At 31.7% G+C, this 26,352-nt stretch overlaps 1 protein-coding gene across 6 annotated transcripts; it reads right to left on the bottom strand.

The window, feature by feature from the left end:
* Positions 1-16,359: 16,359 nt before the first annotated feature.
* Positions 16,360-22,256, bottom strand: LOC144563807 (thiamine pyrophosphokinase 3-like). 6 transcript variants are annotated; one of them, XM_078313261.1, is made up of 11 exons: positions 21,822-22,256; positions 21,540-21,736; positions 20,866-20,972; positions 20,605-20,705; positions 19,951-20,066; positions 19,522-19,623; positions 19,159-19,353; positions 18,968-19,032; positions 17,604-17,729; positions 17,070-17,221; positions 16,360-16,746 (listed from the first exon to the last, which is right to left on the bottom strand). In XM_078313261.1, the coding sequence occupies exons 2-7, from the start codon at positions 21,651-21,653 to the stop codon at positions 19,300-19,302; spliced, it is 594 nt and encodes a 197-aa protein (XP_078169387.1). In that variant the 5' UTR covers positions 21,654-21,736; positions 21,822-22,256; the 3' UTR covers positions 16,360-16,746; positions 17,070-17,221; positions 17,604-17,729; positions 18,968-19,032; positions 19,159-19,299. The 6 variants fall into 6 exon arrangements, with proteins under 6 accessions (XP_078169387.1, XP_078169386.1, XP_078169388.1 ...); XM_078313260.1 differs by having other exon boundaries at positions 21,540-21,744; positions 21,822-22,255; XM_078313262.1 differs by having other exon boundaries at positions 17,070-17,167; positions 21,540-21,744; positions 21,822-22,255.
* Between the last annotated feature and the right edge of the window lie 4,096 nt (positions 22,257-26,352).

Below are 26,352 nucleotides of genomic sequence, written 5' to 3'. Positions count from 1 at the left end.
ACCAGTAGTTTTACAAACATAAGCTCCAGCTATATATGTTTGTGAGAAGTTACTCTTGTTGTCTTGTTGATACTTTTATGTTTGGTATTTACCCTGACAAATAGTCTAGGTTATTTTTGCTAATTTCTGATCGATTTCGGGGATTGTATACAATTATCACTAAAGATGCTTAGATAAAATGACACTTCTTAAAAAAAAAAAAAAAAAAAAAAAATAGGGTTGAAATATCTGTCAGCTATTCCGACACTAAATTTTTTTTAGTATTTGGAAAGCCGATATTTGTTCTGTCGATATTTCATCCAATTGGGCCTGGTGTAAATTACTATTGACTTATATGGGCTTATTCTCGGCCCAAATAAGGTTGTATCAAGTATTTACTTGGTTTTGTTGGAGAGGTAATTTTTTTTATTAAATAAATACATCCAAATAATTTACTATCAACTTCTTAATTTTATTCAAAATTAATACAAAAAATAAGAAATCTTAAAGATAAATATTTAACTCGCCAATAGATCATGACCAACTCGTTTATATTCATCTTCTAACCAACATGATGAATTTTCAGGTCAAGATCATAAAATTTCTTAATGAGTTTAATTAACTACATTAAACAATATTTTGAACGAGAAAACGTTTGCGCCTATTATTAATTTCATTGACGATCGAGGTCGCTAATGTAGACAGTTAATTAAGTTGACTTCTTATTAATTTTAATTTATAAGATATATATCATGACTCTTTGGATATAAATTATACTTTTATGTTGTTGAAGTGACAGGTTCTAATAAATTAATATATAGATTGTTAGTTTAAATTTGTGTTATTTTTTCAATTTACGAGTAGTTATATTTGGATAGAAATTATGAATGTTGATGCTGTCAAATCATACATGGGATTGATTTTATGGGACATAATAAATGAAGTAGGTAGCCTCCAAATGGACTCCTTTATTATTTTTTTATTTGATTATATAGTAATATGACAAGATGAGAATATTCGAGAAGTCTACAGAAAATAAGAGTTGAAATATCTGTCCGTTATTCCGACACTAAATTTTTTTTAGTATTTGGAAAACCGATATTTGTTGTGTCGGTATTTCATCCAATTGAACCTGGTGTAAATTACTATTGACTTATATGAGCTTATTCTCGGCCCAAATAAGATTGTATCAAGTATTTACTTGATTTTGTTGGCACGCACAAAATCTTTCTTATCAGTCTAATTAATTTCGATACACTTTTAAGATGAATAATAATTACTTACTTTTATTACTATTAGACGACTTTGTTTTACACTGAACAAAGTCTTCACCATTTCAATTATGTGTCCAGAAAAGAGGTTGTAATTAATCGGACGGATCGGATTGTGTCTGTTTCACTTCCGAAAATTGTTGGATTAAGTCGGATCGTTTAGTTTTGGATAATGTCCTTTCCCAAAAATTTCGAGTTAAGCGGTCAAGTTGTCGGGTCATATTGGCAGATTCTACGGTCAAAGGAAAAATTGTTATATCAAATTCAAATGGGTTGAATCATACGAGTCAAATCGGTTTGGTGTTAGAGAATTGTTGGAATACAGGTTGAATTGAATCGAATTGGTAGAAATTAGCCGGATATCAACTTTGTCATATTTATGATTCAGAGGTGTAACAACTTTGTCACATTCAAAACTGACAGAATCTATTACATTCTTATTACTTGTTTTAAATTTTAATTCATATTGTATTTGAAAACTTGTCTTTAATCTTGTAACAATGGTACATGAATTTTATGTGGGAGGTCATAGGTTGGAAACCGACAAAATGAGGAAATTATATTTCTCCATTTTCTATTATTAAGCACGTTGGGTGTCCGATCTGCCAACGACTACGATTGAAAGATGAAACTTCGGATTTGATCTCAGCCATTCAATTACATAATTTGTTTTCTTTTGATTAAATGCATATGTTTTATGTATAGAAGTCAAAATTTAGTTAAAAACATACTCACCACATATGTTGCCATATGATACGAAATTTTGCGATATATTTCTCTGTTTTCTTATTTATTTGTTTCCATATTTCTCCTCTTCAATTAAGAAGATCCACCTTCTATTTTCTTATTTCTTTATTTCCTTACTTCTTCATTTCTACACGGATCACAATGAAATCAATTTTTTTTATTTCCTTTTTTTTTCTTTGTTTTTATACATTTGTTGTGGGCAATTTAAAATATATTTCTAATATATAATATATCAATGTCTGTGTGTATTCTAAATTGGAAACAAAGAAGAAGAAAAATATAAATTGAAAACAAAGAAGAATATAAATTGGAACGTGTGTGAATATATATTTCTTATAATATCTGTGTGTATATATCCTATACATACACACGATAACACTTTTTATTTATGTTTTTTTATATTATTATATGTCGATATTGAATTGTTGTACGATATTTGATATTAGATTTGAATCGAACTATTATTTGATATCGTTGATACTTGAAAATAAAGAATCATCATATCATCAAATTATTATCAGAGATCACGATTAAAGTTAATTAAAAATACAGAATCATATAAATTTTCTATTAACATGTTTCTTAATTTTTGAATAATTATTATTTTCATTGATATATTTTTTTTCTTATAATATGTTCCCATTGCAACATTCGAACGGTTGTGATTTTCCAAATAAAAAAGAAAAAAAAACAAGTTGAGATGTCTCAGAGGACGTGAATTCGTCCTGCAGGTATGACCCTTTATACTTGTGTCTTTGCATTATTAATTGAATTAGAATGAAGAAGGCGTGGCCAACATCATAGACAAATTACGGGTTCTTAAGCTGATCAACAGAAGCCTGTGTATCAATATATTATGACTGCTTATTTATCCAATCTATTTGACCTCTGAATTAGTTATCTCTGGCAATTATTTATATATTATGTGTATGTAAAATATTCAACCAAATTTTCACTCAAAAAAATGCGTTATAGGCTAAAACTTACATTTGAATTTCCACAAAAATAATTGGAAGCCTATTTTCACAAAAAAAAAATAGATAATAAGTAGTGAATATCCTTCAAGGGAGAAAAACATAACATTCTAAAATTTGAATTATTTAGTTGATAAATGTTCTAAACTATTATATATATATGTCATGATAAGAAACATAAGTCCTTAATAAATTTGGAAGCTTGGAGAATTTTGCTTTAATATTCGTGCAAACTATATTCTTTAATATATATATAATTTGATTTTCTTTTTAAGTAATTTTAACTCTTGTATATATGACCGAAAGTTAAATAATTTTTCATGAGATTATTCCCTGCATGGTTAAAAAAAAGGGAGAATTTCATATATCCCCCTCAAAAACTTCAATATTACGTATTTTCGCCTCAAAAGTTTATAATATCATATTTGTCCCTCAAAATTGTAAAAACTCACATATTTATCCATACTAACTCTATAATATATCAAATATACTCAAAAACAGTTAAAAAATAATAGTTAACACTTTTGAGGAGAAATACGTAATATTGAAGATTTTGAGGGGGATACATGAAATTCACCCAAAAAAAAACGTCTCTCACTCATGTACACTTGCTCTCTCTGTTTCCTTTTTGAAACCTTCAGCGTCTGTCATCTCTATCTCTCTGATATGGAACCCCAGCAGCGTGCTCAGCCATTTCCGAAGGAGCAATGTAGGGAATACTCAAATCATGAAGCAATGGTGAAAGACTAAGCAGCAGCCGCATAGATAAATCCAAAGCTTGTTTGCTTTGGTTTTATGGGGAATTGAGGCATCACGGTCCGATCTCTTCTCTTGGTAATTGCATGCTACCCTCTTTTTCTTTCTCTCTTTATCTATCTAAGATTTAAATAGGTTGTAAGGGATGCATTCTTGGACGCTCTAGCTAGCTTGTGTGCCTGACCTCTTCCTCACTTCTCCTTCTCCTATAGCAACCCCTTTCTTCTTCTTTTTTCTTTTTCTTTTTCTTTTTTATGACATTGTATGATTTTATTTGTATTTTTGGTGATTAGAGATTAGTGTTTTGTAATGTGTGAGGAATGAGGATAAAGCTTTGTATTGAGTAATTTAATCTGGGAATGCTGCACTCACACTTGTTTTGCTCCATTTTTTTTTTTTTTCCTTTTCTTTCTTTTTAACCATTAATTAATTGTTGGAATATCTGCCTGGTTGTTTTTATCTATTTTAAATCATTCCAAGTAAGAAGAGTTTAAGACTTTAAATAAAATTAATAATAAAATTAGTGAGAATATTCAAACAGGGAGGTACGCTGACACTACGCTCTGCTGAGTGCGTATCCTCTGAGATATCTCATATATATCTTGCGAGACCGGAGAGGGTACGGATTCGGTTCGTATTCGGGGATAGCGCAAGAGGCAGTACTATTTGAGCGTGGAGATTCGTGCGGAACTTGTTTGAACGGTTAAGGTTTTCCAAAAAGTCACGCAATATATGAGATATCTCAGAGTGTCAGCTTTTAACTGGGACTGTACTGTGGCTGTTCAAAACAGTTCACGCGGCTCATATCTTCTTCTTTTTTGATAAAAGCCCGTAGCCTGTTATGCCTCTCTCTCTCTCTCTCTCTGTGTCAAGGTGTGATTTGCTCGGATACTCTGTTGCAGAAGCAAATCACACTCTATCATAAGTCACTGAAGGTTTTATATGTATGTATGGAGCCGTGGAAGCTTAGGTTGAAATCTTTGAAATAGTATTTTAAGTGGAGAGGGAGGTATTATATGAATATATTTGAGGTGAGGTGGTGACTGGTGGTGGAGACTGGAGTAAAAAATGGAGAAGGAAAATATTTTAAGCGGGAGTATAGAGACAAACGGGGTTATATAGAGTGGGAAGGACAGAGGTCTAAAACAGAGGTAGACCAGGTAGTCTCGCGAGATTTCTGTAGGTTAAAAGCTTCTCCACTGGCGGCGTGGTTTTGACTAAAACGATATCAGTTTTTTAGGGGTTAGACCGGTGGATTAATATCTTTATATTTTTTCGTTATAATTTATGAAATTATTTTTTTAAACATTAATAAAATAGTGCCGGTTTATATAAAAAATATTTAAAGCATGCTACAACTCAACGAGCAAATTTTTCATCTAGGTTATAAAAAAAAAATTAAACATTGCTTAATGATCTATTTAGTAGTACTGTGAAAACAAATGTGAAGATCTTATACTATTTTTCATGATATTTCAAATAATTTTGGTTAATGGAATTTGTAAACTAGTATGATGTTGTATGTCATTCTTATCTTCAATAAACGATATATATAGGGCTGCTAATGAGTCGAGCCGGCTCGCGAATCAATAAGTTGAGCGGTTCAAAATTTCATAATGAATCGGACTCAAAACTAAAAAATGTCCTAACTCGACTCGACTCACTTTTGAAAGAAAAAAGCTTGGCTCGGCTCGACTCATGTAAACACTTGGCTCGACTCGCGAGCTCGTGAGTCGGCTCATATTACATGTTGAAAACTTTGAAATTTGAAAAAGAAAAAATTTGAAATCTGAAAAATTTGAAATCTGAAAAAATTTGAAATTTGAAAAAATTTGAAATCTGAAAAAAATTTGAAATATGAAAAATTTTGAAATCTGAAAAAATTGAAATCTGAAAAAAAATTGAAATCTGAAAAATTTTGAAATCTGAAAAAATTGAAATCTGAAAAAATTTGAAATCTGAAAAATTTGAAATCTGAAAAAATTTGAAGGTAGGCCTCATGGCAAATGAAGATATATATGTATTAAAAATATGAGTCGGCTCGTGAGCCGGCTTTCGAGTTCGTGAGCCGAGTCGAGCTTTTTCTTTTATGAGCCGAGTCGAGTCGAGCTTTTTTCTTTCATGAGCCGAGTCGAGCTGAGCTTTTTGTTTCAAAAATGAGCCGAGTTAAGAGCCGAATCATTGGGCTACAATTGACGAGCCGAGTCGAGTTTGAGCCGAATCTTAATCATTAGCAGCCCTAGATATATAATGGAGATGTTAAATATCTCACTATTTGTTATGTATCGCTTCACTAATTACTTGTGTTGATTTCTAATTTTGTAAAAAATTGAAACATTCCAAAAGAAAATTATAAAGTCATTCTAATTAGACATAGCCTGTAGGATAAGAAATAAAAGAATTGTAGAAAAAATAATTTATTGTGTAAATTTGGTTTTGTTGACGAAGATATCTATGTCGTTTCGTATTAGAAAAAATATATAGTAAAAAAGAGTATTAAAAGATTAACATCATTTTATAAGAAAGTCGTCCCACTAATAATTATCATTGATATTAAAAATATTCTCTTTCTTTTATAAATTTATAGCATATCGTTTTTCACAAAATAATAACATCAACGACTTGGCTCTCGTGAGTATTATTTTTGCCGTATAAACATAACAATTACCGTATTATGTTGTATTTATTCGGATATATAAAATTTGGACTCAAACAAAATAAATTACAATGACCAATTCACTAATTGTCTACAAATATTAGTAAAAACTTCATAGAATCAGTAGTGTAAATTGACATTAATATATTTTGCAAATTAAATGTACAATTACATCGAAATTACAATATATCTTATCGTGGACATTTCTTTAATGCACTCATTGTCTTGCCCCTAATTTTCCATTATCTATCATATATTTCATTTTCAGACAACATTCTGCCATAAATGCATACCAAAAAGAATTTTACATATCGCATTGTATATTTTCTTTATCATTTATTGTTAAGCTTAATTGAGTTTTGTCGATAATTTTTATAAAATTTTACAATTAATTGTAAAATTAAATTTTTAGATATGACATGCAATATTTTTCCATTTCAATCTATTTTCAACATCGTCATCAAGAGAATAAAAATAGCATGTGATCGATGAGAGAGATTAATGTGTTTGAAATCTATAGGCCAACAACATTGTCACGTTTCTAAAGTAAACAATTACTTTTACTAATTACTAAGGGCCTATTCGGTAGCATGAAAATTTTGTGGGAATAAGAATTTTTAATATGGGAATGGAAATTTTAATTTGTCAAAACCAGAGTTATTTAACCTATAGGAAATTTGTGAATGTAGGTGTTCGGCAAATGCATGGGAAATTTGTTAGGATGTTTGTTTGTTTTTCGTTTTATAGAATATGTAATACTAACATTAAATAATATTAAGTGAACATAAATAAAGACATTAATTACAACCACTTAATTTGTCGCATGTTTAAAAGAGAACATATTAATTACAGCCACTTATGTACCATGCATTAAAAATAATTTTAAAGGCATTAATATTTGAACTATATAATTAACTGTATAGCACAAAAGTACTTAAAAACAAAGAATATTCATATTTTGTAAGTAATTAACTGTATAAACATTAATTTCACAATTAAGATAAACAATACTTAAAAATTAACTATATAATGCTCCAATTATTTATTATAATGGTTGAAATCATATTAATCGTAAACTAAATTTATTCATTTATGTTCACTTATTTAAATTTTTGGAGAAACTATATATACCAAACTTATTAATTCCCATTTCCGTTTAACTAAATTTTTTTTTCTGACATCATTAAAAAATATCAAGCTTATTTAGATGTCAAATATTCATAGTAGCTATTTTGTGTTTGTAAGTTTTTCGAAAAAAAATTGAAAAAAAAAAAGAAGTTGAGCAAGCTCAGCATTTGGGGAAAAAAGGAGGAGGTCCAAGAAGAAGTTTTTTTCCCTACAAATTATATGTAAGAGAATGGAAATATAACGTAGTTAGGTGATGAAAATGGGAATAAAAACCGAGATCCGAACGGTTCATGTGTACAAATACCCATAAAGTCATTTTATCTAAGAATTTCCATAGATAGTATCACTACTGAACAGGTCCTAATTGAGTCGAAAAAAATAGAATCATCATCACTTATTTGTCTTGTCCCATTCTATTTTAAAATTTGACTTCCAAAATTTTAATATGAAGTTTCGAAATTAATTATGATATTATGAAAAGAATTTCGAGAGTTTCAGTTACACGGTAAATTCGAAATTTTGAATAAAATATAATAAATTTTTCATCAACGGTGTTGAAATTGAAAGTAGACCGAGTCTCAATAAATCCAACTCCTACAAACGTAGAGAGGCATTCTCTTGCTCCGTTGGGTAGGAACGGCATACGAAGCGCGTCCAATCTGCGATGGGTCCCACAAATCTTTGTTAGATAGTATCATGGTGGGACCCGCTCTGAGGCTGACTCAATGGCTTGCCTTTCACGTCATCACCTGAGCCGGATTTGAGTGGGGCCGTAGAAGCTTTGGGCATTGCATGCATGCATGTTTCCTTCTGAATAATTATCAACTCTCAAAAGTCAACAAAAATTAGAGTGCATCTTTGACTTCCTATAATAACATCAAGTGTTCTTAAAAAAAAATTAAAAGGAAAAAGAAAATCAAGCAAGTGTCACCGGAGATGATGCAGTTAAGGATCTTTTGTTCCCTAGACACAATAACACTTGTATGTACTAGTGCGGATAGCATATGCTCTTCAGACCATAGTGACAAATGAATTATTCGGGTTCGGTTCGACGAGATCAAAAATTCGTGATTTGGAAATAATTCAGATATAATTCGATAATGATTTGGAATTATCCAGATCAGAAATCTTAGTCCTGCAAGGGAGCAAAAAACAAAGGGGAGTAAACGTGGAGAAGTGGAAGGGAGGGAACATGGAGAAAAAAGTGGGATCCACAGGGGTAGTATTTTGTTAATATTTTTTTTTAAAATGATATTTTGTTTGTTGATTTGAAAATGTAAGATATTTTGTAAATTTCGCCGTGAACTTTATTTTATATAATGTTCAAATTTTGAAAGAAGAGAGGCCCAGAATGTCAGCAGTTTTTTGTGCCGCACCATGCCATGCATAAATCCACTTTTTCATTTATATTTAAATATTGAAATTCAAATATCAAATGAAAGTTGATCTTATCTATTTTCATAAGGAAGAAATCCATGTAACATTTCCTCAATATATTTTGCACGTGTAATAGGTACTTATTTTATTTTAGATCAAGACAAGATGACTCGGTTTTTTGTTTTATCTTATTTTATTTTATATATGAGATCAAAACAGTTGAACTTGTTTATTTTATATAATTAGATCGATCAAAATAATTGATGTTGCTTATTATTTTTAAATAAAGATGAATATTTTTGGTAAAAAAAGACCTAGGTCCAGTTTCATTTACTGAAACAAAGAATAATTACATCCGTTATCAATAAAGATGAAGATTTGGTTAAAAAGTTTGACTGACATCTTATCTAAAAAGAATCTAAAAAAATAAACATATTAAAAATAATTTATCAAATTAATTAATTTTTAGTTGATCCTTCGAGTATTGAAAAACTCTTATTGTTGCTCATCTAACAATACTCTAGATGGTATAGCAAAAAAAAATGAGGTTTAAGACTAAAAAAATAATATATTTTCAAAATTTAAAGTTGGTACTAATGGCCCATTGGGCTATACCTGTCGGGCTGTCGGCCCTAATTTATTCAAAATTTGTGTTATGGAACTATTTTGATTTCTCGTTGAAGAATTTCGAATAAAATTTACAAATTTTGCCAACAGATATAGCCCAAATTTTTGTAGGTGCGTTAGCCCAATTTGTTTTCCGGTAGTCAAGTTTTCTGATTCTCTCCTGTTAGAGAAGTTCAAATTTCCCACCGCACTGCAATGTTCGTAAATGGGTCTGTATTCTTTACCGTAACGTAAAATTTGAGTTTGAAATCCGGACCGTTTGTTCAAAATTCAAACTAATTCGGATCAATTCTAAAAATTCACGGAACCTTTTTAATATTCGTGTCAATTTAAAACGGACAATCCGGTTATTTTCTAACTTAAAATTTGAGCTACTGCACAAAATACAAATTTCATAATAAAGCGAGAAGTAACTTATTAGTTATTATGAATCACTTTAAGACCAACAACCTCCCGAATTCATTTCACACGTGGTAACATAAGTTTTGAGTTTAGATCCGAATCATCTGATTTATTTTGGCACAAATATTAAAGAGACCTCTTATATTATTGTCTTGGATTGAATTGGCTTAGATTCTAATCGAACAGTTCGAATCAAAATTCAAATATTATGTTACCTAAGAGCATCTACATTCCTGAAACTATTAGAGTTTCTAATATGACGTGGCAGTTTCTAATCCAGTTTCAGGGATGTGAGAGAGTTTCTTATTTGTTGCTGACGTGGCTTAATAGAAACTCTAAACTGAGTTTCAGGGATGTGAGAGTTAGAAACCATAATTTTTAAAAAGTAGTTAACAGTTATTTAGAAATCCTTTTGAGTTTTAGGGATGTGGATGCTCTAACAGGATATAAAAAAGCCCCGCTCCCACCCCCACCCCCACCTGAATTCGTATCCCATCATTTAACTCAAATTTTAGTTGAGATTTGAACCGTCCAGTTTTAATCCACATCAAAGGTCTAAATAACGTTTAACACTCTAGTATTCCATTTACGTGGAATGACACACATGTTAATATATAGGGATCAACTAACTATTATCCAATTCATTTCCTCCATTTATCTCCCAGTCAATAACTGTCTTTGTTGACCACTAATTAAGGGGGGGGCCACAATTTCCAACACTAAAAGACAAAACAAAATGCGTCATTATCGATTATTAAGTTGAGGGGCCGCTCTTTTACTGGGTGGATCACTAACTACTTGAGGGACCGCTTAATATTTGATATATTTTACAACTGGCGCGTGCAAATATGGATACATATGCACGCAAGTGTTAATATATAATAGATCAAGTATTCATACCTAAGATATCAAGCATTTAAAAAAAAAAACTAGACACATCACAGTATCACACCCATCTTTTATACGTTTTTAGAGGTGTTTTTTTTTTCCCGTTCAATCTCGCCAATATTTCTGATGATCTGTAATGAAATTTGTAAATCTAATATCACGAACGTCTTTTATGTAATTTTCTTTTTCAAATGAGATCCATGATGACATACTTTCGAGTCGTCTGTCGCGTAAGTATTCATATCTTGTCATGTAGTTTCATACCTCGTCGGGCAAGTATTCTACCACGTCAAGCAAGTATTCATACATCTTTGTGCAAGTATTGATACTTCGTCGAGCAAGTATTCATATCTCGTTGGAAAAGTATTCATAAATCGCCTGTGATAACTTGCCTTGTTGCCGGCGGATCGGTAGGAGCCGATGGATAGGAAGTCAGAGGTTATGCAGTCTGGATCGAGATCGCGACGAGTTATGAATACTTGCATGACAAGGTATGAATACTTGCACTACAAAGTATGAATACTTGCGCGGCGGACAACTTAAAAATACTTCATCATGGATCTCATTTGAAAGAGAAAATTACGTAGAAAACGTCTGTGACTTTAGATTCGCAAAAAAATTCACAGATTGCCAGAAATATGGGAGACATTGAAGTAAGAAAAAAAACCATAGAAGTTGTGGTCCTCATATAATTGATGATTGGGGGATGGATGGGGAGAGAAATCTTTATTCTAATATATATATATATATATTTTTTATATATTTTGATTCTTTTTTAGTTTACCAACACGAGGAATTTCCTAAATGGTGACATGCATATAAACAAAAGAAATGATTTATCTCAATAGACAGTTGTGAACCAAATCTAAAGAGTTAGGATCCACTCATAAAGATTTAACTTGATTAAATTGGCAATTTTTTTTTTAATTTAGTTAGGAAGTTTTATAACAATTAGCTAGTTCTACATATACACTGTTAAACATAATATTATTAGCAAGTTTGAAAACTTTACTAATAATTTAAATTTTTATAATTATATATCATTGTGAAGAATACCAATTTTTTTTTTTTAACTTTCTTTTACTATTTTTTAGATAAGTACAAAATAACTATTTTCATATGATTATGGACCATCTAACAAAATAATTTTGTACATATCTAACAAAATAGTAAAATAAATAAATAAATAAATAGAAAAACATATAAAAGTTGGTCTCCAAATACATTTTATTATAAAAATAATATTGAGTATTTCGAATGAGATAAAGACATGAAGCATAATTAGAGCACAAAAGTAACAGTATATTTTAATCCTAGTCACGTTAATATAAAAATTGTATTGTTGGTCTTGGCACAATGAAATTGGTGCTAATGGGCCAGGTTAAGGTCTTACTTATCAGGCATGAAGCCATTGGGCCATAATTTACCAGTTTGGTGCTGCCATTGGGTTTGTCCTATGAAACTATTTTTATTTCGCGTGGATGAAATTTGAATGAAATTTATGAAAATTTTGCCTATAGGTATAGCCCGAATTTTTGCTGGTGAGTTAGCCCAATTTATCTTTAGTCAAATTTGTTCTCTAGTAGTTCAGTTGTCTGATCCTCGACAAGTTCGAATTTTTACTGCATGCGACCCGTAAAATTTGAGGTTCTCTAGCCTTGTAATTAGTATGTATAATATATTGACTTAAAGCTCTTTTTGTTAAGTATGATAACTATTCAATAAATCAATTCAATCAAGTTATTCCTATGCTTGTGCAAGATATAGATTTGCATGATGACAGGAGGACAGATGCCAGACACATAGAACTGGCAATTAAAAATTGAAACAGTTCTGCATTTTGTTTTTGCTTATTTGAAACTTGTCATTATCAGGTTCTATATTTTGGTTGATGTAGTAAACTTCATTGCTGATTGTTTGCTTTTTTGAAGTTTCACTAAAATAACTAGTCAAGTCGTGTTGCTTTTCATTCTATGTTTGTAATTAGGGATGACAAAAAAGTCCAATTGGTCTGGCGGCTTGGTCTTATCTGTCCGGTCCATCCTTTATCTGGTCGGCTAGATGTTGTGATGGGCCAGATCAAGGCGGACCTAGAGATGGGTCAAACCAGGCCTGGGCTTATGCCGAAGCCCACAGGCAACCCATGGACCTTTATGTTTAAAAAAAAAAAAACAGACCAACAACCTTTATTTGCTATTAAACTATGAATTATTTTGTTGCTCCAATAGCAAAATCACACTGTTGTTTGTTGTTAAACTATGAATTATTTTTTCTTCCATTAGAAAAATCGCATTATGAATTGTTTTGTTGTCTTGTACGGTATATTTGATGGATCAATGGGTATGGGCAGGCCAGACAGACCCATGAACAAGGGAAAACAAGGACAGACAAGTATGGGCTTGGGGGAAAGGTCCATAGACGGGCCGAGCATAGATTTTCAAACCCATCAGATTAGGTCAGGTAGGTGGACCATCAGTTTATAACAGACAGGCTAGGCATGAACTTAGCAAAATACCCATAGACTCGGGCCATTTCCATCCCTATTTGTAATATGGTACCAAGGTACTATAATTTTGCAATGGCTTTCAGTTGTATGAAAATCAGTGACTATTCCATAATTTTCTCAGAAAAAAAAAAATTCAATCAAGTTATTAGTTTCCAACATGAAGAATTTCGATAATAGTGGCATGCATATAAACAAATAAATGCTCCATCCCAATAGACAGTTGGGAACAAGATTTAAAGAGTTAGGATGCACTCATATAGATTTATAACTTGATAATATTAACAATGATTTTTAAATCAACTTTGGAAATTTTATGGACAATTCGTTAGTTTTAATAATTTAATTTATTTGAAGTATATTATGATTGTTGACTTCGTTAACATGTTAAATTTACTTCCGGTATTGATTTAGTGTCAAGTATTTATTACGAAAATTAATATGCATCTACGCAGATTCGGTTCGCTATATAATATCCATAGGCAAGCCTTTTTAAGAGGGCGGGAACCCAAGTCATTGGTGTCATAAAAGCGCCTAAAATTCGGTAAGAAGTTTAATTAAAATCGTGGTAGACTATATATTCTGAGTTCACACACCCCTAAACAAAATTTATATAAGAGCATATATATAGTACTTCATTAGCATATCAAATAGCGGAGAGCTAGTGAAGTGACTTAATTAGTTTCTTAATAGTTAATATGAGTTGCTATGCCAAAACTTGATATATAGGGAATTCAACAAAGCTTTGGATCAACAACGCATACTTTGAGGACGTTAGGCGTTGCTGTGGCGATCGACGGTTACATCCATGCGTCCAGCATCCTTCGACTACGTACTGCAATGTTTTCGTTTTGTGGACACATGCACTCCACAGACGAGTGCGTATCCTCTGAGATATCTCAATTTTTGCGTGACCGACGTGTCCGGTGCCTATTCGGGGGGTGATGTAGGGGTCAGTATTATGTGTGCTTTGAGATTCGTGCAGAACATATTTAAACGGTTGGGATATTACATAAAGTCACGCAAAGTTTGAGATATCTCAGAGGATACGAATTCCTCCACAGACAGGTGTTATTTCTTGAAGCTAATGCCGATGGTTTACCATAATATATAGCACGTGCCATTTATAATTGGACAGATTAATTAGATCTGTACAACTGATCGATCTATTGAAACTTTAAATATTTGAAAACTCAAAATTTCAATATATTTGTTTAAAATCTCCATTTGTGATATTTAAATACAATCTTTACTGGCTCATGTACACCTACATCTTTTTTTAACCGTTGGAATTGTTATATTCCATAAATTTTAATTAATTAATTAGGTTAATAATTAAAATTTACAACTAATTACAAAAAAATTATGATTAATTTAATTACCTAAAGGATAATTAATTGAGAAGATGAATTAACTTGTATAAATTTACTATTAAACCGATTTAGTGATTTATCAAATTTTAGATTTAAATTACATCAACCAATTTGAATTTAACTAAGTAAATAAAATAATCAAATCATGTAAATATGTAAACTAACTTAACAAAAAATTTATTTATCAAGATAGAACTCTAAATTGATGATTCGTGAAATAAAACAAATTTTTGTGAATTAATAGGAATTGGTGAAAATTTGCGGAATAATATTTACATATTAATAAGATCAAAATAATAAAATTTTACGTTTATAAAATAAATATAACGAAAGTTTGATAAATTCGTATCGATTTCTAATCTCAAATTTGGCTAATAACCTTGAATTAAAACGATCTTTTGTTAATTGTTATCTCAATTAAACGCATTTGAATTGGCACGAATCTGAAGCCTCTTTATTTGTATCTCCCACTCTCTTTCCTCTCTCCCTTTCATTTGCACCGCTGCCTCTGTTTCTCTTTTTGTTGCGCCTTTTTCTACTCCTGTTACGCGAACCCTATGCTATGGTAAGACTCTTGATTAGAGTTCTAACAACCTATTCTCTACGGTTACATCATAACAAACAATCCTAACTAACTATTAGTTACACTCAACAGTATCTAATGAATAGGTAGTTATGTCTTCTGTCTTGAATCGGCTAAGTCCGGATTATCTCTATTACCTTACTTGATTTTTACACTCCATCCATGCATTTGTGTCTTTTACAGAGGAAAATACTTGCGGTATCAACTTATCATTATTTCTTTTTTTCATGAGTGTAATAGTTCATGTTTTATTAGATTTTTGTGGTGAGCACATACGAAAAATGCATCGTTAGTGTGATTGTGTGACACTAATTGTTTTGTATGATAAGTGATATCAGATCTCCTCTTTTCCTTTTCCTCTTGCTGCTTTCCGTTAGTAGCAAACACCGATTTTGTATTTTATCAACATTTCTACAGTTGAGGTTTTAGTTCATTAAATAGTATTTTATTTATTATATATCCGAACCATTGAAATCCGCCTATCTTACGTGTGATACGTCTACATGTGAAATTTTTAAATATTCGAATTAGTTTAGTATAGAGTCAATCGGTCAAAATTAGAATGTTAATAAATTAATTTTAGTGCATTTATTTTTTGAACGTTTTTTGACAGCTTGTCTTTATACTAAATTAATTCGAATGTTTAAAATTTTCACATGTAGATTCATCACTCAGGCAGATTTCAACAGTTTGAATTCGTTATTTGAAACATATTTAATGGGTTTTGGAGTTGAGCTCACCAACCACTTTGGTGAGAACACCCTCGTTCTACTCGCAATTTCATGCAATCTAATATCTGATTAGCTTTTAAATTCATTAATATCAAGTGCCCACGCAATGACTACTAATTTTGTAAAAGATTTGTGTTAGATTTATAGAAATATTTCTTTAAGAAGTACTTTTTTTTAATGCGTTTCTTTGAAGAGTGACAAAATTAATTTTAATAAAATTCACGTATCATTGATTTTGAGAGTAGACTAATTGAAGGGGCAAAAATATATTTTTCATTCTTTTAAATTTATGTATATGGATATACAAGGAGAAATTATTATTTATGACATTATAATGAAACTCTTATCCATTTGAGCAACAAGGTTGAAGCTTTAAAAATAATACTAAATTTGATCAATTTGAAAATCTCCATATGATTCGAACAATTTGCCCGAGTCACATTGAAAGAAATAATTATTATTTATTATGCAATTTTTAACTTCTAAAGTTTTTTTTTTTCTTGTGGAGATCAAAACTTCTAAAGGTGGCTATACTCCACATGAGATTTATCTAATTTCAGAGATAGATCTTCTCTTTGAAGGCATAGGCCAGCCTTTTCTCTCCCTAGAGTTTCAATTGCAACTCCCAGGCTGGTGCATGTATTCTCTTTTAACTTCATCTCCGTGTCCATTTTTCTCAGCTGAGAGTCAAGGTTCTTTAGCTGCATCTGGTTTGATTCTACAGTCTCCTCTAGGTGCTTCAAATCAGAATCTGTATAAAGGAAGGAACCTTCATGCAATGATACAAAGAGAACTTGAAATGTGCTCTCATAAATACGAAAGATCATAACCAAATTAGTTATTAAGAGGAGGAACCAATTAACATTGTGTCATTTGTTCAGTTTATTATTCCTTTCTCATTTATTTTGTTTATTGTGAAGCAAATTGACACTATTTGACAAAAATTGATGCCTTAAAATTATAACAATACAAAACCAATCCTATATCTATTGATTAGGGCTTCAATAAAAGCTTGTTCTGGTAATTGCCCACAGAAACTTACAATACTTAAATGAAAAGGACCCAACAATGTACCTTTTCTCTGCATGACAATATCAGTTGCCTCAGTTTCTCCCTCAAATCCTTCTCCATTTCTTCTTTCTCATTTTTCGTTTGTAACACCTTTTGCTTCCCTGTTAAAAGGACCTCACCAACTTTACCATACTAAAATACAAAGTGGCCAGAAACTGTGAAACAAAGAGAAATACTGTATATCAGCACTTCATATGGGAAAATACTTTGTTACAATATTTTTTTTTTTTTTTTAAATAAGCAATACAGTCCATATTTCTACTTTATACTAAAAGTGAATTACAGATACCTATCTATACTTCTACTGAAATAAGAAAAAATAAAAACCGTTCTTTAAAAACCCCCTAGAGATATCCAAATGCCTCACTCACTCACACCTGCTTTGTTAGAGTAAATAACCAGCAATGTACCAATCTAGTACCTATACTGGCAAATAATGCAGCAAACCCTACTTTACATATAGACACCTCATACCATTAATTTCAAAAAGAGTACAGAAAATTGGTAGTTACGTATCATGAATGATTTAACAATTACCATAATTGATCTCAGTCTGCGAATGCTCCAGCCTTGTGTTTACAACATGAAGAGAATTCTTCAAATTATCCATAGCTTTTGAATACTGTTCAAACATCTCTTCATAGCGCTTCTCATCCTCCTCAGCTGTTAACAGTGTATTTGAAGTAATTGACAAAGGAGCAATTTGTGGAAACTAATAGAACTTAGCCATAGGCACAGGAGGTATACATCCAAGCATTATTCTAAAGAATGAGGCTATAGTACTATGCATAGCGCAATTTGGTCCGTACTCTGGATTCACATCTTCATTTTGAAAGTCTAAATAGTCGATCCGAACCATTCATCACGATCTACATATGAAAATGTACTTGGAGACCAAACTTCACATTTTTTAGAATTTTTTTACTATTTTTTTAGATAGGTACAAAATCACCACTTTCGAATGGTCTAGAATTTGTAGATCAAGCGATTTTCTAAAAAAATAGTAAAAAATTCTAAAAAATGTAAAATTCAGTATCCAAGTACATTTTCATATGGAGATCATGTTGAGCTGACCAGATCAATTATTTGGACTTTGAAAATGTACATATGCATCCATAGTACAGACCAAAGTGCACTATCCATAGTACCATACCTTACTCTTTTCTAAATACAGAAAAGGAAATAACTGACAGGTAGTCTGGTGTCATAATTACTCTTTACTAATTAAGTAGTTTGTAAAGTTCGTATTTGCTCTGTTGCCTTTTTTAACTTAGAATGCTGCTCAAATTGCATATAATAGAGTTGAGCAGTGAAAGAAAATTTGACAAATCATGTAGGCATTGAATAACCAAAGAATTGAGGAGTGAAATGTAAGCAATAAGGTATTTGGTGCAGAGAAGTATGAATCCAAACTTTATCACAACTCCATCAAGCTTTTTGCTAAACTAAGACAAAACTGAAGTAAAACACAATAAGTGTAAAAAATAGAATTTAGATTATGTATACACGAACTTGTAATGACTGAGTTAATATAAAGAGTTAAAATGGAAACTTAGTCATTTATTGCTTAAATTTAACTTTGGTTATATCATTGATTTATTGCTTTTTGCTTAAACATAACTATGGTTATGCAGATACAGAAAAGGTTTAACGTTTTTTTTATCACGAAGTATCAGGTCTTCTTTGTAAAAAAAAAAACAAAATAAAAAAGGACGGACAGAAGAAAGTAAATAAAATATGACAGCTATTCAAAAACTGAAAATGTGACAGCTATTCAAAAAGGACGGACAGAAGAAAGTAAATCAAGTCCGGCATGTGTGCCGTACTTACAGCTATTCAAAAACTTCAAAGGAGAAAAATTCGTATTCCAACATCCAAATTTTAATTGGCGATTATGATACCTTGGAAAAATGAAAATGTGATCTCTTCCACCGGAATGCCTAAAGTATGCCATCTGACTCAGAACCTGAATTTCATATAATTAATTTGTCATCACTTTAAACAGTACCAAAGAAGACAAAATTACATTTGCAACAAGAAAATAGCCAATTGAATTTAAAATTTAACAGATAGAAATGATTATAGATCATACCTTAACATAAGTTTGATTGATCTCTTTATCATTTAACCCTCCCATCATACGAACACATTTCACATAAGGTACATACAAGAAATCTGCCTCATCTTCCTTCATAGTTGTCTATGAATGTTGACTTGAAATTTCACACAAATTTTAAACAACCACTACTTTCAGTTTCATGCCACTCAGAACAATGCCAATACCATTCTAATTAACAGAGAATTGAGACAAGTCATTAAGATCAATATGGCACAGTTTCTTCATAACCCTTCACCCTTTATAAAATATTTAAACTACTTTGCACCAAAATAACATATCTGAACCTAGAAAAGGCTCTCGATCGTTTCACTTTTAGATCCATGTAATAATACACACCTTGGATTTGTCTTCCACTGGAGTTGAGTTGTTGACATAAGCAACACATTTGTGCAGATCCGTTGTGTCCTGATCATGCGATTCATCCACTACTTTTACACCCTGTATTCAATTTATACAACATGTCAACATTAAAAATTAATCATAAATTAATAATTAAGAGACAAATCATGGATTTGGTCTGCAGTACCAGATTAGGCACAGTTGAGTTGCTCTTAAGTATTGATTCATTTAGTAAATATACTAATCCCAATATATTGAAACATTATGTGTGGCCAAATAACTCGGGAAAAGAAATGATGCATGTATACCTACCAGTATAATTTCAGTAGGTTAGGTAGTATTTCCTGTTTACTTAGGCTTAAACAATGCAACTTAACACTCTAAACTTAAACTTGATATTCTTCCAAGAAAGTAATAATTTTGTACATTATATTGGATATGATTATGCTCAGTTGAGTTGAAGCATACGAAATTCAGGTAGAAAGCCTTCACATCATCTCTGATTGAATCCAAGTCTCCACTGATTACATCTGGAGTATTATCTGAAAATTCATAATAAAAAAATGGTATAAGCACTCAAATTCTTTCTTCTAACACCGAAAGATATACAACAGCACACTGAGACCTATGCCGGAATATAATCAACAAAACGGTACTATTCAGATGCCAAATTGTTGGGTCTTTCAAACAAAAGGTAATGGCCACTGTGATTTGGGTTTCCTTTGAAAAAGGAAGAATTCTAAAATATCAGGGAAAATTCTGATTGGAATGTAAGTTTACATGTGCTTTGAGTTATAATTTTAAAAGTGGGCGTTGGTGGGGTCAGTGGGGTGGGGGTACTACAAATCAACCCTGTTTACTTGCAAAGATTAAACATCAATTTATTGGTCAATATTACGAACTGAACCAAACAATATCAACTTTGATTCTTTTATATTACTATTTAACTTTCTTTATTGGCCTATTGCTTTAAATTAAGGATTTAACAAGGCTAGTTGGAACTGCTAGAGACATGGCAGCTAAAAATATTGCTAAACTCTACATAGTTGTGCATAAAAAGCAAAAAAAAAGAGGAGAAACCTGAGTCGAACTTCTGACGGGTCCTGCTCTGGAACAGTGGGGGTATATTGTCATAGACCCGATTTGCACCTCCATCTGCACAAACCCTCAGCTGTGCTGCTCTACACATAATTTCAACAACAGATCCTTTGTCAAAACACTTATAACTCTTTTGCAGATGTATTAAAAAATAATCCTCTTTTTTGCTAAATAGTATGTAATTATTCAAACACTTACTCTTTTGATAATTGTGCATAAAAATGAAAGACTATAGATTATGACCTTAGCCACCGGAAGTAAGTGCAAGATAATGTTCTGGCATCGGCTGGGAAAAGAAGCCCGACATTTGGGTCATCAAGTAAAAATGGCGCTTGGCACAGTGCTACAACCTATAGAAGGAGACATAATAAAAATTAATTAACCAACCAACTTTACAATTATACCCCTAAGAGCTTGCTTGTTATTGAAAAAAAATATATATATTCTCGACAAGAGATTCATCTTTGTTGAAGTTTTCTACAGAAAAATAGCACGTTCCTTTATCTTTTATGGTTTTGTTGGCTGAAATGTGCTTAAGGTTAAGCCTCAATTAAGCAAACATAAAACAGGACACAAGAGAAGTTTAACAAAAATATACCTCACTAATTTGTGGCATGGTAAGGATTTATATTGGAGGATACATACTAAATGCCACATATAAGGTCCTCGCTACTAATAATGCATTATTTGAGGTTCCTGTGGCTCTTTTTTAAAACAAGCACAGCTTACAAATCAGAACAGGCGTAAAAAAAGCACAGTTTGTAATATTTCAATACTGCACCTGAACAGTACGGTCTTACAAATCAGATATCCCTTGGTTTGAACTACCAGCATTCTTTGTACTACTACAAATTTGAAAAAAAAAGAGCATCCACAACTATGTCATCCAATACTAAACAAGGAAATCCCTAATTCACCTGGGCCACTTGAAGATTGACCCGATCAGGAATCTCGCGTTGGAGCAAAAGCATTCCGGCCCCTGTCACCACCTCCAAATCTTGGACACACAACTTCTCATCCCAGCCGTTCATATTTGCACCTCCTACAATAATGCTTCTTTAGCTGACCATGACTTGAGCTGACCCCTTCTGGCAACTGTATCCCGATGTGTATCCTGTAAAACTTCATTTATGCCAAACCCTAGTTAGATCTGCTGAGGTCAGAACAGCATGCACAACTTAAAAGAGAGAGGGCGATACCTCGAAACCTGAGAAGCGTTGACTGAACACACTGCTCCGTCTCTTGACCAGGTGAAAAAGCGCTAGGGTTTACACTTCGGGGCAGCGGAGAGGAGAGGAAATACGACTTGGGGTGGCTGAGAGGAGAGGCGGGTAGCTAGGGTTTGGGTCGGGCGCTTGTTGCTCCGTCTCTTAACCAGATGAAGAAGCGAGAGAGAAGAATCGCCGACAGAAGAAAAAAAACGGAAAGAGGGAGGAGATCATCTGGCGGAGGCCGGCCAGCGAAGAGAGAAAAGAGGAGGAGCCATCTGGATCTGGCGGAGGTTCTCTGGCGGCGATAAAGCAGAGAGAGAGAGAAAAGAAAAATTTTCGCGGGCCTGGCCGTGATGGATCAGAACGGCCATGATAATTCAATTGGCACCCCAAGTTGTCCCGAACGACTCAAGGACACAAGGACCCGCCGGTCCGGTAATATCATATTTGTTTAGGTTGGATCTGGTATTTTCAGTTGCTTCGATATCCGGTTATATCGGCCCAATTCACATGCAATTCCTCAAGGTTCCTTGGTTACCTATGTTACGCCAAGATACGGCTCGATACGACCGCAGCATATATGATTCCAGCGTCCATAGATCGTGCGCCGCATCTGTGGACCACGCAAATTTTTCTTTTTTTTTCTGCTAAAGACGAGATTCGAACTCAGTTGAATTATATTGGTGCCAAAACTCTTACCCACTACACTAGAGTATTACACGTGTTATTTTCTAGATAAATATAGTATTTAACTTAAACTTAAATTAAGTCTTTATTTTTTTCTACAAATTTGATTTAAATTATGATTATCTAAATATAATATATAAAACAATAAAAATAATATAATATAATAGACGTATCGTATCCTTAATTTTTGAGAATTGTTGTATGAGTATCGTATCCGATACGATACTCATACTCGTATCCATGCAACATAGTTGGTTACTAATTATCTTGTATACAATTTTCGCCGATTTTTTTATACCATAAATTTAAATCAAATTTTAAAAAAATACCATTGTTTCCCGATTTTTTACACATATACCAGTTGCGCATCAAGCTTGCCGGTGCGCACCCAACCATCCAATTTGATTTAAATTTATGGTATAAAAAAATCGGATCCGAGCTATTGATCAAAATATTTGTTTCCAGCAACACACCAAGCAACAATATAATTGACCACAAAAAATCTGACCTGAAAAATATTTGAATCCGAGCCATGTTGAGTCCTGGTTCAAACTTTGAATCTGAATTTTTATCGCAGTATTTCTAGTACATCTAAATTCTATGACAATTCATCTAGAAGTCTTTTTATATTTTAATATTTTCTTAAAAAAATTCTAAATAAGCACCGTTTAAAATCTGACCCGTAGATTTATCAACTCAAAAGTTGAGTTATTAGGATACGCTTCCTCATGGAGGACGGATTGTAACTAAATGGATTTGAATTTAAATGCTATCGATCCATATCTTCATTCTATTATTAAGCACGTTGGGTGTCCGATCCGCCAATGGCTACGATTGAAAGTTGAAATTTTATATTTAATCTCAGCCATTCAATAACATAATCTGTCTTTTTTGATTAAATGCATCTGAATAATGTGTAGAAGTCTAAATTTAACTAAAAATATACTCGCCACACGTACCGCCACATGATGCATTACAATTAAAATTAAATAAACTCTAAAATTTAGCAATATAATGTATTTCCTTATTTCTTCCTCTCCAATTTAGCGATATAATTATGTTTCCTTATTTCTTTCATTTCTTATTTCTCTTCTATGTTTCTATAGCCATTGCCGTGAAAAATCTAGAAATGTTATCAATTTTGTTTCTATACATATCAGGATATTTGATAACAAGTTATCTGGCTTTTAGCGATTTTTTTCTTTGTTTCCTTGTTTCTCCTCTTCAGATATCTACATGCATATCTTGCATCTTTTATTTGTATGAGAATACGTTAGCATATTTTTTTATTGTTAAATAATTATTTTTATTAGTCTATTTTTCATGAAAATATGTTATTTTGTATGAAATTTGTTTTCTCTTATAATGTATTTCGTTGCAACGCACGGGAATGATACTAGTATGGTCATATGGAGATCTTCATTTATGTTTGCATGGATAGCATCCTATTTTACATTTAGTGCTGATCTATGGACTATGAACAATATTCAATTGGAGAACGATGTCTAGTATATTTAAATGAAATATTAATGTTTGTATGAAAGATTGTAGGTTTAAAACTCACTACTTGTTCTTAAAATAAAAATTAAAGACTTTGCCTCTCGTCTTATGTTAAAAAGTAGGTAAATTCATGCGATTTCTGCCGAACAATGAAGGAATGAATGAAGATGTTAAACTTTTATGAATTTAGATGTAACTCTTTTTTGGAAAACTTCGTAGAGGCTGCGAAGTCGTGAGGGAAAATCGAATTCTCGACCTTTGAGTACAACAACTCTAGAACATTTTCTTAGCCAATTGTGTTTCCTTCCCTTTCCGAATTTAGATGTAACTTGAAAAGCAATTTATAAACCTCCTTTTTTTGTTCTCATTTCATGTGACCTCCATGTCTCCATTGTTACAAAAAATGGAGGGGATTGGAAAATCAAATAAATAATAGAAGTTAAAGCATATGCTAAAAATTCTAACAGATCGAGAAAGGATATCTCAAAAACTAAACTAAATCTATTGTAGCATTTAAATTCGCATATTTTTATGGTTGGTTTAAAAATATTCATACAGTATTCTCCATCACAATTCCTTTAAAATTTCTATTCTTAGTTACAAAAAAGTTTGATTTACGTACAAACTCTAAAGAACCGAATCAATGATGTGGGTCTTTTCATTGAAAAAATGTTTTCATTTTTTAGTTCTTTATAAACTATTTAAAATATTTGTAAATATAAAGTAATCCGCACAAGTATTTACACGTAATAGCTGGTGGATCATGCTTTTGCATTTGATTTATCATTTTTGAGAAAATGGTATATTTAAAAATTTCGGATACAAAAGCGAAAGGTTGTTCATCAGCTTGAATTAGGATTTCCATCTAGTTTCTATTAAAGCGATGTTTGCAGGAAATTGGACTTGAACACCATTATCTCTTTACACTATCGCAGGAATGGCCACACCACATGTTGCACAAAGAAGCAAGCGCTCCTTTTCACACTGCAGGTGTGCCTCTGTAGGCGGATCCATAGTAGGATAAAGATAAAAGCGAAAAGAGAGTTTGTTAAAGCATCATTGCAACAAGAAGAAAGGAACGTTCGCCATAGAAATTTCATTCGAAGTTTCCATTTCTATACAGACAGATTAGGAATTAATGCTGGCACTCAACTCAACCCTCCAAAATTGTAAAACCCATACTTAATTTAAAAAAAGAATTAAACAAGAGTTGAAATCGTTCTCGGACAAGACTTACAAATATAATTTTTAAGAAAAATTTTAACCGTTGGAATATATTTTTAAAATATAATTTTGAAATAAATATTTGAGAAACCAACTTAACAAGACTTACAAATATAGAAAACTAATCTATAAGAACGTTATTCAGAACTCGTCATATAAATAGAATGAGAGAGAATTGGAGAGGAGACGAAATATCTTACAATTTGGATTGAACTAATTGTCCTCAAACATTAATTTCTGGATATTTTTATTTTCTCAAATCAATTGTCGCCATCAATGTTATCAGAATCGAACTGACATCGATCCAGTCATGTTTCAGATTAATGGTTTACCAATCGGACTGATAGGTCAACTGGTACAACACCTGATTTTTTAAATAACACTGAATTTATTAATAAATATAAAGGTTACACTTCAAATAGATAAATGTATTATTCAATTCAAAGGTTGAATGACAATCGGAAGCCAAAATGTGAAGCTTTTATTTTTTTTCTCCTTAATTTTTTATATAGAACATAAATATTTCCAACCAAGTCCGTAAATACTTAATCATATTGAATAAAGATATACATTCTCATATACAATGTCATGATATTTTAGAATTAATAATTGAAGATTTAAAAAATATTAAACTGGAAAGTGGGAACTAAGGCGAAATTTAATAACAAAACTTATATCAAAATATAAGAAATATATATTCACTGAACCTCAAAATCTGTTGAACTTACTTTTAGAATTATTAAAAGGAACGTTTTCTTTTCCATCAAAGAGATTTAAAGTTTTATACGTTTATTTTAAAATCGAATAACTAATATCATATAAATTCTTCAATTTTTGTGATAAAAAAACAACCGTCTTCGATGCATATTAAATTTTTGTGATTAATTTACTGAACATGTTATTAAGACAAAATTTCACGATAGTAAAAACAAAATAGAATAATTTAAAACATATCTCGTATCTTATTGAACGTATACTTTTTTGGGTGTCAAAATTTCGTGAAGAAATTACGAAAATACCACCTAATAATCATGACAGGTTATTAAGACGAAGGGTATATTCGTCATTTAAGCAAAACTTCCATCTATACCTTCCATGCATGGAACCA

The sequence above is a fragment of the Carex rostrata genome, chromosome 13, assembly GCF_964058835.1.
Source record: "Carex rostrata chromosome 13, lpCarRost1.2, whole genome shotgun sequence".
Classification (NCBI taxonomy): domain Eukaryota; kingdom Viridiplantae; phylum Streptophyta; class Magnoliopsida; order Poales; family Cyperaceae; genus Carex; species Carex rostrata.
This window is presented reverse-complemented; position numbering and strand designations above follow the sequence as displayed.

What these genes read in the sequence shown, in the direction of transcription:
- LOC144563807 (XM_078313261.1), bottom strand. Translation starts at nt 21,653, where the DNA reads ATGAACGGCTGGGATGAGAAGTTGTGTGTCCAAGATTTGGAGGTGGTG. An exon ending in TCAATCTTCAAGTGGCCCAG is followed by an intron (nt 20,973 to 21,539) that starts GTGAATTAGGGA and finishes CTCCTTCTATAG; the next exon opens with GTTGTAGCACTGTGCCAAGC. An exon ending in ACTTACTTCCGGTGGCTAAG is followed by an intron (nt 20,706 to 20,865) that starts GTCATAATCTAT and finishes AATTATGTGTAG; the next exon opens with AGCAGCACAGCTGAGGGTTT.